At 36.5% G+C, this 13102-nt stretch overlaps 2 protein-coding genes across 18 annotated transcripts; both read right to left on the bottom strand.

The window, feature by feature from the left end:
• Nucleotides 1-1048: 1048 nt before the first annotated feature.
• On the bottom strand, nt 1049-6018 carry LOC113726583 (DNA repair protein RAD5B-like). 16 transcript variants are annotated; one of them, XR_011839382.1, is made up of 11 exons: nt 5708-5985; nt 5529-5605; nt 5371-5407; nt 4861-4944; nt 4306-4544; nt 3003-3179; nt 2731-2815; nt 2423-2636; nt 2100-2235; nt 1748-1900; nt 1049-1304 (listed from the first exon to the last, which is right to left on the bottom strand). XR_011839382.1 is itself a non-coding variant. In XM_072075782.1 (11 exons), the coding sequence occupies exons 1-5, from the start codon at nt 5757-5759 to the stop codon at nt 3120-3122; spliced, it is 666 nt and encodes a 221-aa protein (XP_071931883.1). In that variant the 5' UTR covers nt 5760-6014; the 3' UTR covers nt 1049-1304; nt 1546-1620; nt 1748-1900; nt 2100-2235; nt 2423-2636; nt 2731-2815; nt 3003-3119. The 16 variants fall into 16 exon arrangements, 6 of the variants coding, with proteins under 6 accessions (XP_071931883.1, XP_071931889.1, XP_071931896.1 ...); XR_011839380.1 differs by having other exon boundaries at nt 4306-4540; nt 5708-5984; XR_011839384.1 differs by having other exon boundaries at nt 4306-4540; nt 5538-5605; nt 5708-5984.
• Nucleotides 6019-7828: 1810 nt separating this feature from the next.
• Nucleotides 7829-13102, bottom strand: LOC113726491 (serine carboxypeptidase-like 2). 2 transcript variants are annotated; one of them, XM_072075761.1, is made up of 14 exons: nt 12751-13102; nt 12509-12654; nt 11900-11976; nt 11488-11610; nt 10550-10652; nt 10037-10074; nt 9814-9915; nt 9606-9692; nt 8998-9162; nt 8825-8896; nt 8625-8743; nt 8426-8539; nt 8267-8312; nt 7829-8138 (listed from the first exon to the last, which is right to left on the bottom strand). In XM_072075761.1, exons 1-14 carry the CDS (start codon nt 12906-12908, stop codon nt 8055-8057), a joined length of 1434 nt encoding a protein of 477 aa, XP_071931862.1. In that variant the 5' UTR covers nt 12909-13102; the 3' UTR covers nt 7829-8054. The 2 variants fall into 2 exon arrangements, with proteins under 2 accessions (XP_071931862.1, XP_071931868.1); XM_072075767.1 differs by lacking the exon at nt 9606-9692.

Genomic DNA, 13102 nt, shown 5'->3' with positions numbered 1-13102 from the left:
CATTAGAAAAAATGAATATATACACATTAAATTTAGAGCCATTAGGAAACATTTTATAATAATTATATATATATATATTAAATATGGATATTTATCTAACAATATTGTTTTTTATATTTATCTAACAATACTGTGCATAGGGCAACTTTTCCTTTTATATTGTTAGATATGTATATCTCTATTACTCACTAAGTTCAATAAATATAGGCCTACTTCTTTTTTCATTAATATTAGTATCATTAATCTACAGTAAAAGACATGTATTATTACACGTGAAACAAGTTTTCTCCATTTTTTTCCCTTTAGATTAAGGACGTTGGTAGAAGGACAACATGCATATATTAAGGGAAGAAAATAGTGGCTCGCACCCACCATCAGTTGCTTTCCATTATATATTTTCCCAACTTTTGGCTGCTTTACTCGGTTAATTTGCCCTGAGATTCAAGAATCCTACTTCAATTGTACGTGTCAAGAACAAAAACACACACAGCTGATGGAAAAAGTTTCTTGCCCCACCAACAATACCAAATGCCCTCAAAGTTGGTGAAAATTACTGGATAACCAGCCCACTCACCAGCGCGAATTTCCAGCAGAGCCATTGCCCTCCAATTCCAAAAGACCAAAACGCCCCTCAAAGTCACAAAAATAGCAGCATAACCGCTCGACCAAAATTCACTATTCATTCTCCAACTCCCGCTTTTATCGCGCGGTGTAGAATTCAAAGACTGGCATGCCTAGTTTTGCTCAATAAGCTAATAAGAATTTAGAAAATAGAAAAAAACGAAATCGAAAAGTATAATAAAGGACATAATAGACTATAGATGTAGTAAAGTTATGACTAAAAACAGATAATAAGTAGATTGTAAATCGTCGGTGTAGCAAAGGTACAATTAAAAATAACACAAGAAGTAGATTGTCAGTCATTTAATCTTGAGATTGTTGATGTTGAGGTTGTCAATATTGAGAGCTTCATCCATAGGCAGTGATTATTTCATGAGCTACATATCTGGTCAGTCTAAATCTAGAAGGAGAAGGCTAAGGAGAAGGCTTGATGTAACATATAACTATATTTCCCTGTAGAGTAGTCAGGAGATGTTGAGTTAAATCTACATTTTGGTGGAGATAAAAAAAGAAAGTACTATAAGCTGTTGAAGAAATAGAAGGAAACAGTTATTACATTAAAAGAAATGATAATCACTTCTGTCTGTAAATAGTAGAGCTTTAGTGGCCTCCCAATAGCCTTGATCAGCTTTATCCCTCTATAATCACCACTCTCATATGGCTTCTGAATCAGTTTTTGCCACCTACAACAAGCAGTAAACAAATTTCAGCAAATGGGAAGAGCGAGGGAACAAGCTCATTTGCATTATAATGTTGATTAAAAAAATAACAATAAACAAAAAAAAAAAGATTTGGCCATCTTTAACTCTTTGAACAATTTTTCTAGGAAATGTGACGCAAAAACTGAATAGTAACTGCTTGTTTTTAAATGATCTCGAGCATCAGCCATAAAATTGTCAAAAAAAATAATAATAATAAGCTCACCAAGCCTAGTTACACCATGGTTCAACATGCAAGAAGCAAAGTAGGTTATAAAGGTCTTCCAACTTGTTCTGCAGGCTGCAGCAATTGATAATGACCTTAATTGATACATGCTAGACAATAGCCAGTGGTTTAATAACAATCAGGAAAAACATTACTCGGGCACTTGTTCAACTAATGCCAGAATTCTTTGCTGCTGCCATACCTGAAGAGGGGTACCAGTAAGACACCACATGCAATAGGATGACAATTTGAAGGCAGCCTGGGCACCTAGAGTTTTAGAGGACTTGATGGTATGAGCTTCATCCAAAACCACTCTGTACCAGTCAACTCTGTGGAAAATGCTATTCTCCCCATCCTGTGTTGAACATATAAAATAGTAATCATTAAAAATGTTTCAACAGGGGAAAAGAACAAGCAGCATTAGCAATTGGATTTAAGTGGTGGAAACTAAAAAAAATGGAAATGGCCAGCTTTTCATTCTTATAAGCTGCAAGTAAATGGATTTCGGTGGTGGAAAGTAACAAAAAATGGAAATGGCTAGCTTATATTCTTACAAGCAGCCGTTAAGACACTGTATGTGGTCAAGATCACATTAGGTTCAGCAATCACTCTAGGGTCACTGCTCCGATCCCCACCAAAAAAGACAGAAACGGAGATGCTATCTGGCTTTGAGTGTGTTTCAAGTTCATCCTGTTCATTCAGTAAATTCTTATTCAGAGAAGACGACAGTATATCCTTGTGCCTATCCATTAACTAACATACGATCAGAAAATCAGTAATGCAGTTTCAGAACAATGTAGCTAAACCTATTCAGAATGCATACAAACTCAGAAAACTTTGTTATTCTGGCTGAATCAAATATATTATAGGGACTCACCTTCCGCTGGCCAAGCAACGCCATAGGACAAATAATGAGGGTGCTGCCTTTCACTTTTCTAAAAGGTTTGAGATCAGATTCCTCTTTCTTTTTCTTGATGTACTCTGTATCACCCTCACTTTTGGCAATCGATTCTTAATCCTCAGGGTACCTCTGCCTTGCCTTGCAAGAATCAGAGCAATAGTCATCACAGTTTTCCCAAGCCCCATTGCATCTGCCAAGATCCGCAGAATATTCAGCTTAGAATATATAATAATTAACATTGATAGTCAAATGGACAGTCAGTAACAGTAGCAAGAGAAACTTGCCCCTCCTCTTGCTGTCTGTGTTGCTATTGGAAATTGTGTTGCAGCTTCCCAAGAGAAAATGTTAACATATATTGTGGGAGCCCTCCTGAAACAAATGATCAAATAGTAGCATAATCAAGCTTAAGGCAGTTAATGCTCAAGGATTTTATAAGCAGCTGCTCTTTTTTTTTTAATATTTCAAGGGCAGAAATACATATTCATCACATATACGATACTCCAACAAGGATGAAACGTTTTTGCCCCCTTTCAGCATAACCTACATATCAACTAACCTGACTGCGTCGTTCTTGTCGGCATAACATTTGTATGATCCTTCGTTCGAGTTGCAAAACCAACAGGAATATCAGATGATTTGCTGGTCCCATCTTTGTTAGTCGACACATCATTTATTATTTGAGAATGAACCACCATATTTTTCTGAATCGATGGGATATCTGCAATGGCAAATCCTAATAAGGTGCCCAAAAGACACAACATTATCTTAGAAGTGGAGAAGAATTTTTTTAAGTACCGGAGATTGAACAAGAAAAGCAAGCAAAATAATTGGTACATATAATAATATTTGTATCTTGAGAAGTACTAGAAGACTGGAGATTCAATGTAGTAGAAGAATAAATACAGTCATTTAACGAGCAATTCAAAAATGGACTCTGCAAAGAACCAAGAATTTTAGAATTCAAGTTCCGCGTAGGTTCAAAGATGTTAGCTGTATTTTAACATCAAGCACCACAGGTTTGTTCATTGTCTTAAGAGATCGCAATGTTAACTTCTGAAACAGGAGACCATGCCTTAGACAATGCATTTCCATGCCTCCGCTTACAAGGCTGGTCATTAGGTAAGGAATCAAAAGATAGATGTCCTTTTTTTTTTTCCTTTTTCTTCCTTTTTCCAGCATTAGTTTCTATCTGACATTTCTAACGCTGAGCTCTGTCATTGAATGGAGTTGCTGCAACGTGCATAAATAGACGGCCTTATTTTATTAAGAATAGTTTATGAAAGACAACGATACTAAAGGCTGAATAAGAAAAGCAAGAAGAATGATTTGTTGGATGCAGTAATATCTCTACCTCGCGGAATGCTGAAAGATCAGGGATTCAATGCAATAGAAGAGGAATCACAGTCTCTGGACAAACGATTTAAAGACAGAGTGTTCAAAGAGTTAAGGATTCCAGAGTTTGAGTCCTTTAAAGATTGAAGTATGTTATTTGGTTGACATTTTGAGAATCACAAGTTTGTTCGTTCTCATTGAAGACTGTAATGTTATCTAAGAGGTCAGGCAATCCTTTAGGTAAGACTTCTTTATGACTGTGCTAAGAAGGCTGATCTTTAATAGAAGGCCAAACGTTCGGCCAAAGATGAGAAGACACAGTTTTTTTTCCAGCACTAGATTCTGGTTGACCTTTTGTAACCTGAACTATGTCATTCAATGGAGCTGCTGTAATGTGCAAAAATAGATGGCTTCAATCGTAAATGGCACAGAAACGTGAAGCCATTCAAAGATAATGATCTGACACAAGGCTAAATAAACTAACAGATACAGAATAGACGAGTAAAATACTACAACGGCACATATACCTCGACGAGTAAAACCACAGCCTTCAAGAGTAGCTTGCTATCGCCCTCAAGAGTAGAACCAGGAAAACAAACACCGGCTTCTATGCAACCAAACGGTACCCTATGAACATAAGAGCGTGAGGATTTCTCCCTTTTTTTCCAAAAGCCTGGCTTCATGCCTCCGACATGAAAGTGCAGCCTTCTCACTCTGTGACATTTCAACATACCATTTTTGACGAATAGTATTTCTATCCACCTGACTTAAATGACCAAGAACCATCAGTCCAAAAAAAAAAAAAATCAGCCAATGGCAATTTACAATAGCCACCAAAAACTATAGTCGAATGATTGTAAAGAAGAACAAAAACAACATTTACGAACTGCTGTAAAGAACATAAGATATATGATACAATGAAATAAAAAACATGCATGCATACTCTTACATGCGAGTTAACAACTATTACGCAGAGGTGATACTCATGCATGAACTAAAAACGTAAAAGCAAAAGTGGCAACTAAATAAAGAATGTACGACAAAAGGAAAAAGCAAACAAGACAAATAAATAAGCATCTGACCTGCAACAGAATTCCTGTCCCAACAAATGACAAAGGATTAGCTTCAAAGAAGGCCCCTTGCAAGAATCAAAAGGCCAGCGAATTCTACAAAGAAAGGCATACCATACGGATGTAAAACAGGCAATCACAAGAATAGAAAGAAAAACTGAAAACAGAAAGAAAAAGGCAGGAAGTTTAAAATGAACTCGCCACAACGGCAAAAGCATATACCAACAGCAGTTATAAAAAAAGGAGGAAAAAACTTGAAGTCAGTTCATAAAAAAGACAACGTTACAAAAGCGCTTAGATAACAATAGTCCAAAACACATAAATCCGTAGCAAGAAATTCACCAAGGCAATTTTCCTAAAAACTCATCCAAGCTGTTTTTATCCAAAAAAACTGCTAAAATCTCTTCTAAACTTGAAAATCAAGAAGGCTACCGATAAATAAAAATAGTTCAAGCAAAAAAACAACAATAGGCTATTGATTTAAAAAATCATTGATAAAAACTATTAAACATAATCTCAAACCTGAAAAAGATGCCTCCTTTATCATTGATCCCTTGCTCTATTGGGAAAAAACAGAAAAACCCACAACACGGTTTCTTCAGAAAACAAAAAAAAAAGTACAAAAGAACTCGGGCATAAGAAAGTGCAGGAATTAGAAGAATCAAAACTTTTAAGCATACAGAATGCACTTTAGAAAAGGAAACAAAAGACTTGCAAGATGTCATCAGGTTGCCGGAAGTAATTTCCAATTTGTCACCTGCAACATCAGAAATATGTAAATTAGACAACTACAACCCATTTTAAAAAAAAAAGAAAAAAATGAGGGCTAGAGAAGTTCTGCAAAGGAAGAAACAAGAACCTTTAAAAATATATATATAAACCATCTTTTTTGGCTTATCATTATTCTCCATCAGAAGACGAAGACAAAGAAAAGAGAAAGAGAAGAAGGGGGCTTTCTCGTCGGAGATGAAGAAACGAAAAGAAACAGAGAGAGAGAGAGAGAGACGATGAACAAAGAGGGAGAGATAAAAGATGGTTCTGATCCAGTAGGTGTGACCAAAAAGGCTGACAGTAGGTAAGGTGGGAAAGAGAAATAGGCCCAACCACTGCGTTTGAAAAAGAAAAAGGACTATGACTACTATTATCACTCTCTTTAGTGGGTTGGATGCAAGCAAAAAGACTCGGTGGCTCACAAACGGAATTCACATCCCAATTTCCAACCATCAAGTCACGTGAGCAGCTGGAGGACGACAACATTTCAGCAAATCATGAACTGACACGTCATCAAAACCACGCACCCTTGGAGACTTTCCTAAGCACTTAGTCTACCTTAGGTTGATAAGATATAGATATAGTTAGATAGATATTCTTCTCTGCTTCTAGAAATGGATGCTTCTAGTCTTTTACTTTCCTGCTTTATGTAATGATAGATATGTCTGCTTTACCTTCGTCGTGGTCTTCATGGATGTCTAACCGAAATTCATAAATATTGCATTACAGAAGCGTTACGAAGATATTCCAGTTTTGCGTCAGAGGCAGAGTGAATGAATCAGCTTCTGTACTTGATAGTTTTGGTCGTCCATCATCATTTCAGGTCAATATCAGACTTCTTGCAATGATCCATTAATAATTAGTTCGTTAATCGGACTATGCAGATTGGAGACTTGAGGTTTCTTTGAACTGTTAGAATACCTTTTGTCTGTCAAGATATATTTTTCCCTTGTGTGGAAGTTCATCTGATAACCCGATGGATGCTTTTGAACATTGATTTTCACGAGAAGTAGAAGTTTATTTGATTAGGTGTTACTGAAGCTACTCTTTGGAGGCTAAGTCAATGGTAAAACTAATATGGTTCTTACAAAGATGATGTTGTGGAATATTGCGCTTATGTTCAGTCCACTGAGCAGAATTCTACAGAGAATTGACGAATTTCACAAACTGTAATGCATGTAAAGTTCACTTACATAACTGTTTTTTGTTTTTCTTTTTTTTTCCTTTTTGTTGTAAATGTTTTTCCTTCAAATAACGAAAAAAAGAAAAGAAAAGAAAATGACTTGTTTAAAACATTAAAGGGTTATTTGCACTACCTCCTTTGAAGTTTGATCAAAGTACAAATCAATAGTTGAGGACCTTGAGGTCTAACCATGTTACGGTTGCCATCCGTTCTGTGTTTTCCTGCATCATACCTTGCCTTCTTTCTTTCATACGCTGAAAGAGTGCACCCAATACTTGATGACAATGGTCAAACTCTATTCTCTGTTTTTCTCCGTCACGCTGCACCTTCTATCTGTCCTCGAGGTTTTGTTGATTGGGCACGTCTCATCTTCCCATATTGATTGAGCCTTGCATTCCTCCTTCCCATATGAGTAGGCAAAAACTTGAGCCCATGCACCCATAGGTGCTCCATTCCCAGTTAGCACCAGCAGGATTTCAACGATGTTGGCGGGCTCATCATAAATAGAGAGATCTTGATACCCTTAACACGTTCAACCAAAACTTGGAAGATCCGATTTTTAAAAATTCAGTAGTCCAGATTAAGTCACACACTACTTTTTGAGATGGATAGCACAATTTGACCTGTTGAATTTCTAAAGATCAAATCTACTCAAGTGTGAATCAAGTGTAAACCTTCGATGATCAGATCATTCATGATCACAAACACATAATTTAGGGCTGTCTTAAAAAAAAAAGGCTTTTAAGGTGCTTTTGAGTCACAATTTTGCTTAAAAAGTAATTAGATCAATCCTAAACAGGAGAGATTTATTCTTTTGATCTTTTTTAGGTTTTAAAAGTGTACTCAAGAAAATTGCTTTTCAATTATGAATAAGAAATTCCTTTTCCTACTCCTCTTCATCTTTTAAAAGCTTTGGTAGATTCCCACCATTCATGTTTAATATTTGAATTCCTTGCCAAACCTGTACTTTCCTGTGAATTCAAAATATTATTTATTGCAAAATAGAGGAAATTTATTTCAATGACATATCTTCAAAGTAAAAGCTTCAACAGTCATATAGAAACATTTGGAGGCGTAACTATTACATTTTATTCACGTTTCGATAAGAAGAAAATCCATTGGAGAGTTGGAGTAGAAGCGTCTCCAACTCTAATTATGTATTAAATAAACCCCACCCCTTAATTTATATTTAAGAGTGGAACATTTGATGCTCAGAAGTCATAAGAAATGTTCATATCCATATGCCAACTGATTAGAGAGGCTGATGCGATATCCATCTCTCAAGCATAGTTCTGCATTCGGCAGGCTTGAACATATAAGCAACATGGCTTCCTCCCTTCACCCAAAAAAAGAAAAAAAGAAAAAAGGGGTGCTAGTTAGTCCCAAGAATGTTCTGACCTTCTTGTTAGTTGTTAGCATGTGAACAAATCTTGCACTGAAGCAATAGAAACAGGAATTTCTTGCCTTCACTGTTGCAAATGTCATCTTATTTGCGTAGGTCCTTGTGTAACTGGAAGCAGGAAAACAGAACAAATTTAGATGAGTTCGGTAAAGTTATCTTTTTATCTCGTGCTAATGGTGGTGTAATCAAGAAAAGAAACATTGTTCAATTTTGAACCAAACCCGGCAACTTGGCCTTCATGAATCCACTGTCTCCAATCGTCAATAATTGGGTAATCTAGAGATCTTATCCACGCTTGAGTTTCAATGTGCGGGGCCAACAGATCATGGTCACCACTGAATCACAAAGTACTCCACTTTCAGTACTTAAAATCACTGCTGTTAACTTACATGCATCAAGATTCAGAGCTAGGTACCAAACCTGTATATAAGGGATCTATAACCTTTAGTGCTAAGGTTTGCAAGATATGGTACAACACTCACTGCATTTTTTGTGTATGGCAAGGTACCGTTGCAGCTTAACCACTGTCCGATAGTTTCCTGCAATGTGATTACAGAAATCAGTTCAGGCTTGCTTCGGCATTCAAATGCTACATACCATAGTGCTTGATTTAGACATACCCTTCGCACATGGAGGGCCTCTTGGACGCTCTTGTTGTTAGCCCAGTGCTGAAGGAGCATAGTCCATTCCGTCTGCGATTGCCAGCGAACAGAAGAAACGCGATCAGTTGTGCTACCAAGAACTGATGCTCTTATCCACTAGTTTACATAGAACAATACTAGTAGTATCTTACTCGACATTTGACTGGAGTAGATTCCCGAACGTCTAGCTCTTCAAACTTCTCATACAACATTTGCATAATGGATCTCCCACCGGTAAATATTTTATTTGGCTCTCGTGAAAGGGGATGACATACGGGAATCAAGATATTTTGATTGTCAATATTACGAACCACCAACTGCAGAAGCAAATTATTAACCATCATTCTGGTTGCCCGTTCCTTTATTCTGATTCTTCCCACCTTTTCACCTTTGTGGCCCACAAATTAACGGGAAGGGGTAGGAACCAATTGTTAGTACAACCGTTTCTGGAAAGTGTATTATTGTTTGAATAAACCATAATTCATTGTTAACTTCTACAATTTCGTAACAGAAGTATGATGTTCGATTACTGCTTGTGTAAGCCCCTAACATTAACTGCAACTCTGTTACGAAATTGTATAAGTTACAATAAATTACTTCTTGTTCAAATGATATTACACTATTCAGGAACGTTATATTGACGATCCTTAACTCTGTCTCTCTTTCTTGAGTTTAGGGGGCACTTTAAGTAAATCCATTAGGCCCTGCCTAATTTTTTAAAATAGAGTCACATAAAAATTGCATAGATATGATTGCTTGCCTCATTGTATGCCTGCATATTTTTCAAACACATTGCATTACTGGGATCTATGATTTCATATTCCCCTTTACAGCTAACCTTCAAGGACTGCATTGTAAATATACAGGTCAATTAGAAAATCACAGGTAATTTTACATTGTAAGAATGCATGTGACAAATGACAGTGGTCTAAGATATCAATAGGTAACAAACAAAAGAAATAGGTTACCTCATAGAGTTCATCAGAAATCAGCCCCATCCTATAAGCAAACGGAACCCTATAGTTCAGAAGTCCTGAAACCTTGATCTGTGGATTTCCAAGTATGTATCCCTGAAGCCATAAGCGGAAACGTCTCGGTTTTAAACTCAGGATGGTAAATTTTTCTCCAAATAGTATGTAATCAATCAAGATTAGGTATACTAGAAAAGAGAAGATCATCAAAGGTATAGACCTTAAGATCAATACGCAGTTCAATGCCGTCCTCGTTTCCTGGAATAAAACCAAAATACATGTAAGTTTTAGTGCCTTAATAGTCATAGAGCAACAAAGCATTGATCCTATACTCTCTGTATTTAGCAAACTTCAACTGATCATCTTGTGGCAAGAGATAATGTAGAACTCTGAACTGGTCAAAGAAATGTTTTCTTGCTTTATCCTGGAGCGTCTTATAACTTAACATATTGACAGAAAGGAATAAAAAGCCTGCAAATTTCTGAGGGAACTTTTAACCATTTTTCCCCCTCTTAAAGCTCTCCATTATATTAATAAAACCCATTTAGCTTAAGGTAGCAACTGCATTCCTACCAAAAGAGACTTCGCATATAGTACAAGCTTACAGAAAGCATTTATAGTATATTCAGATCTCTTACAATGCCTATGTATCTGCATGACAATTTCAATAATCAGATTGTAACATAACCAAAAAACTTCCCCAGGGTAAAGAGCCACATTGAAAAAATCTTACCATTTGATATAAGTTGAGTTAATATTGGAACAGGAATGCCCCCATACGAGATTCCACTAACATAGAATGGATTCGACTTGTACTCTTGGTGATCCTGTAGCCACTGCAGTATAATCAACGATCAAAACCAATCTTGTAAAAGGTAAACATCTTTTAACCATAATTTCTTTCCCATTTCAAGGGAAATTAAGCTTTTAACTCGAGGTTCAAATGGGTAAAAACGCAACAAATATCGCCTGCCCAAGCCTCTATAATTGGCAGTTGTAATTGCACTGTGTACTATAGGCACTAGCAAACCAATTGTAGACATTAAGATAGAACAACATGCAAAAAGACAATAAATTGCCTCGCTTATTGAAATTTGTACCCAAAATTGAATTGTAAGCATCAAATTCAAAATTAGTCATCTTCCACTATCTTTTCAAGGTAAAACTGTAAGTTCATTGATATTGGACAAGTTTGTACAAGAGATAGAATATCTCAGTATACATGTTAAACTAATTATCATAGGAGTCCGTATCAGAACATTTCACTAACTAAACACTGTGAGTGGGATATTCCATTCTAGAGATTGCCACATTTCATGAGACTTTGGGATCTTTCCCCATGCAAGAGCTCCTCTACTATGGCTTCCATGATGCTAACTGTCAAAACTACCATAGCCAGTTATTATTGATGTAACTTTTATTCATCTTCCACTGTCAACTGTTCTATACAATCAAAACCGTGTTCATAGAGAACTTGAATCCAATGGAGGCAATTTTGGGAGGGCCATGCAGGATTCCGCTGTTCAGAAGGAAAATAATTAAATGATAGTACACTGGTCTTTTTGCATAATAAAGGGTCTAGAGACAAATATGGCATTTTCCTTGTTAGTAATTGTCCAACGTTCCATGAAGCCTTATGATTCATTAATTAGCTGAGTGATGGGCGTGTACCTTCCTGATAAATTCATAAGCTTGATCAGAGGCTTGAAAATCTGAAGATTGAGAAGCTTTTGCAGTCTTAGCATAAGAAAAACCAGTTCCAACTGGCGAATCCAGAAAGATGATGCTTACAACCTAACAAGTAACAAGAAATGATTCTCAATCTTGCAGTCAACTCGAATTCTTAATCTTGAAAATTAGGTTTGTTTGGATAAAGATTATATGAACATTATTTGAAAAAAAAATTTTTTGGAACCTTATTTATACATGTATCTCAATAACCTTTTCATCTAGGATACATCACATCATAATAAATGCTAAATAACACTTCTATGAGTCTAAGATATACTCATCAACTTAAATCTCTTTTTCTCTTGCAAGAAAATAAAATAAAAGAAAAGAGAAACTCAATTCTTGAGCTTACCTTGGTCCAAGTATAGGGATTTAATATCAAGTTGGGCAGAGTGCCGTCGAACGACAATGGCTCGACAATTACTGGCCCTGCAACAGAAAATCACGGGCCAGTGACTTGATCAAATGCTGGCACTCCAGTTTATCAGTCATCATCACTTGAACATTAAAGACAAAAAAGGACGATGGCTCCATTTGAATTAGCCGTTTTGAGGAATGTTTTTCAAAAGCTTTATTATAGCAATGCATATGAAAAAAATATTTAGGTGTGTGTTTTTGTAGCTTAGTTTATATTTTGGGCTTTTCTACGTGCATCTTTAAGTTGATGCGAATGTGTAGTTAGTTAATGTACAGATATTTGTAGCAGTTGCTACTGGCAACAAATGGATGCTATTCAATAAAATTAATACTTTTACCCAAAAAAACAAAACAAAAGACCTTACATACAGCTTCGTCAACCAGACAACAACGTCTTTTGTCTTTTTTGCAGAGTTTCAACCAGAAAGGCTGTTTGCAGAGTTTGAAGATTATACAAAATCAAGAACAAAAAAAGTGCCGCAATTGTTTTTTTTTTTTTTTTTTGGGCGACACCTAATGCAAAGTGTAAGGCATTAGAATTCACCTGTCCCAAAGAAAAGTGCAATAAATGAACTGCAGCCAGGTCCTCCATCTAACCAAAGGATAAGAGGATCCGATTCAGGATTTGACTCTGACTTGATAAAAGCGTAGAAGAGCTGCACATCCTCTGATTCACCAACTCCAATGTACCTGATAATATCAGAAAATGGATCAACTATTTCTTCTAAGTTTTGATCAATGTTAATTTCTAGTGTTAGTATATACATGTTATACTTAGTGGCTCACCCGGTTTCGAGTTCAAAGGGGAGGGGTCCTTGAAATCCTGGAAGAAACTTAACTATGGAACCAGCCATAGCAAGGTTTGAGCATGCTTGAACATAAACTAGCAGCAAGAACAGGTTGCAGAAGATAGGAAGCCTTAGGAGCACCTGCAACTTCTCCATTGAGCTTGGCCTATCTCTGGTTTTGGGAACTAGGCAGAGCAACTTTAGACTCCAGATCCGAGCTCTTGGAACTTTGGAACTCTAACCCAGAAGCTGCTTTTTTTTTTAAATGAATAACCCAGAAGCTGCTATGTCTACAGAGAATCGCCTTATCGGAGCCGATAATTTCACTGACCCTAGCAACACAAATGTCT

This window comes from Coffea arabica, chromosome 1c (genome assembly GCF_036785885.1).
Source record: "Coffea arabica cultivar ET-39 chromosome 1c, Coffea Arabica ET-39 HiFi, whole genome shotgun sequence".
Taxonomy (NCBI): Eukaryota; Viridiplantae; Streptophyta; class Magnoliopsida; order Gentianales; family Rubiaceae; genus Coffea; species Coffea arabica.
This window is presented reverse-complemented; position numbering and strand designations above follow the sequence as displayed.

Coding starts and splice junctions, on each gene's coding strand:
- LOC113726583 (XM_072075782.1), bottom strand. CDS start 5,759: ATGGAGAATAATGATAAGCCAAAAAAGATGGTTTATATATATATTTTT. Junction 4,541..4,860: donor GGACAGGAATTCTGTTGCAG/GTCAGATGCTTA, acceptor CATTTAAGTCAG/GTGGATAGAAATACTATTCG. Junction 3,180..4,305: donor CTGTGGTTTTACTCGTCGAG/GTATATGTGCCG, acceptor GCACCTTATTAG/GATTTGCCATTGCAGATATC.
- LOC113726491 (XM_072075761.1), bottom strand. CDS start 12,908: ATGGAGAAGTTGCAGGTGCTCCTAAGGCTTCCTATCTTCTGCAACCTG. Junction 9,693..9,813: donor TTTCTGATGAACTCTATGAG/GTAACCTATTTC, acceptor TTTACAATGCAG/TCCTTGAAGGTTAGCTGTAA. Junction 8,897..8,997: donor CTACTCCAGTCAAATGTCGA/GTAAGATACTAC, acceptor TGGCAATCGCAG/ACGGAATGGACTATGCTCCT.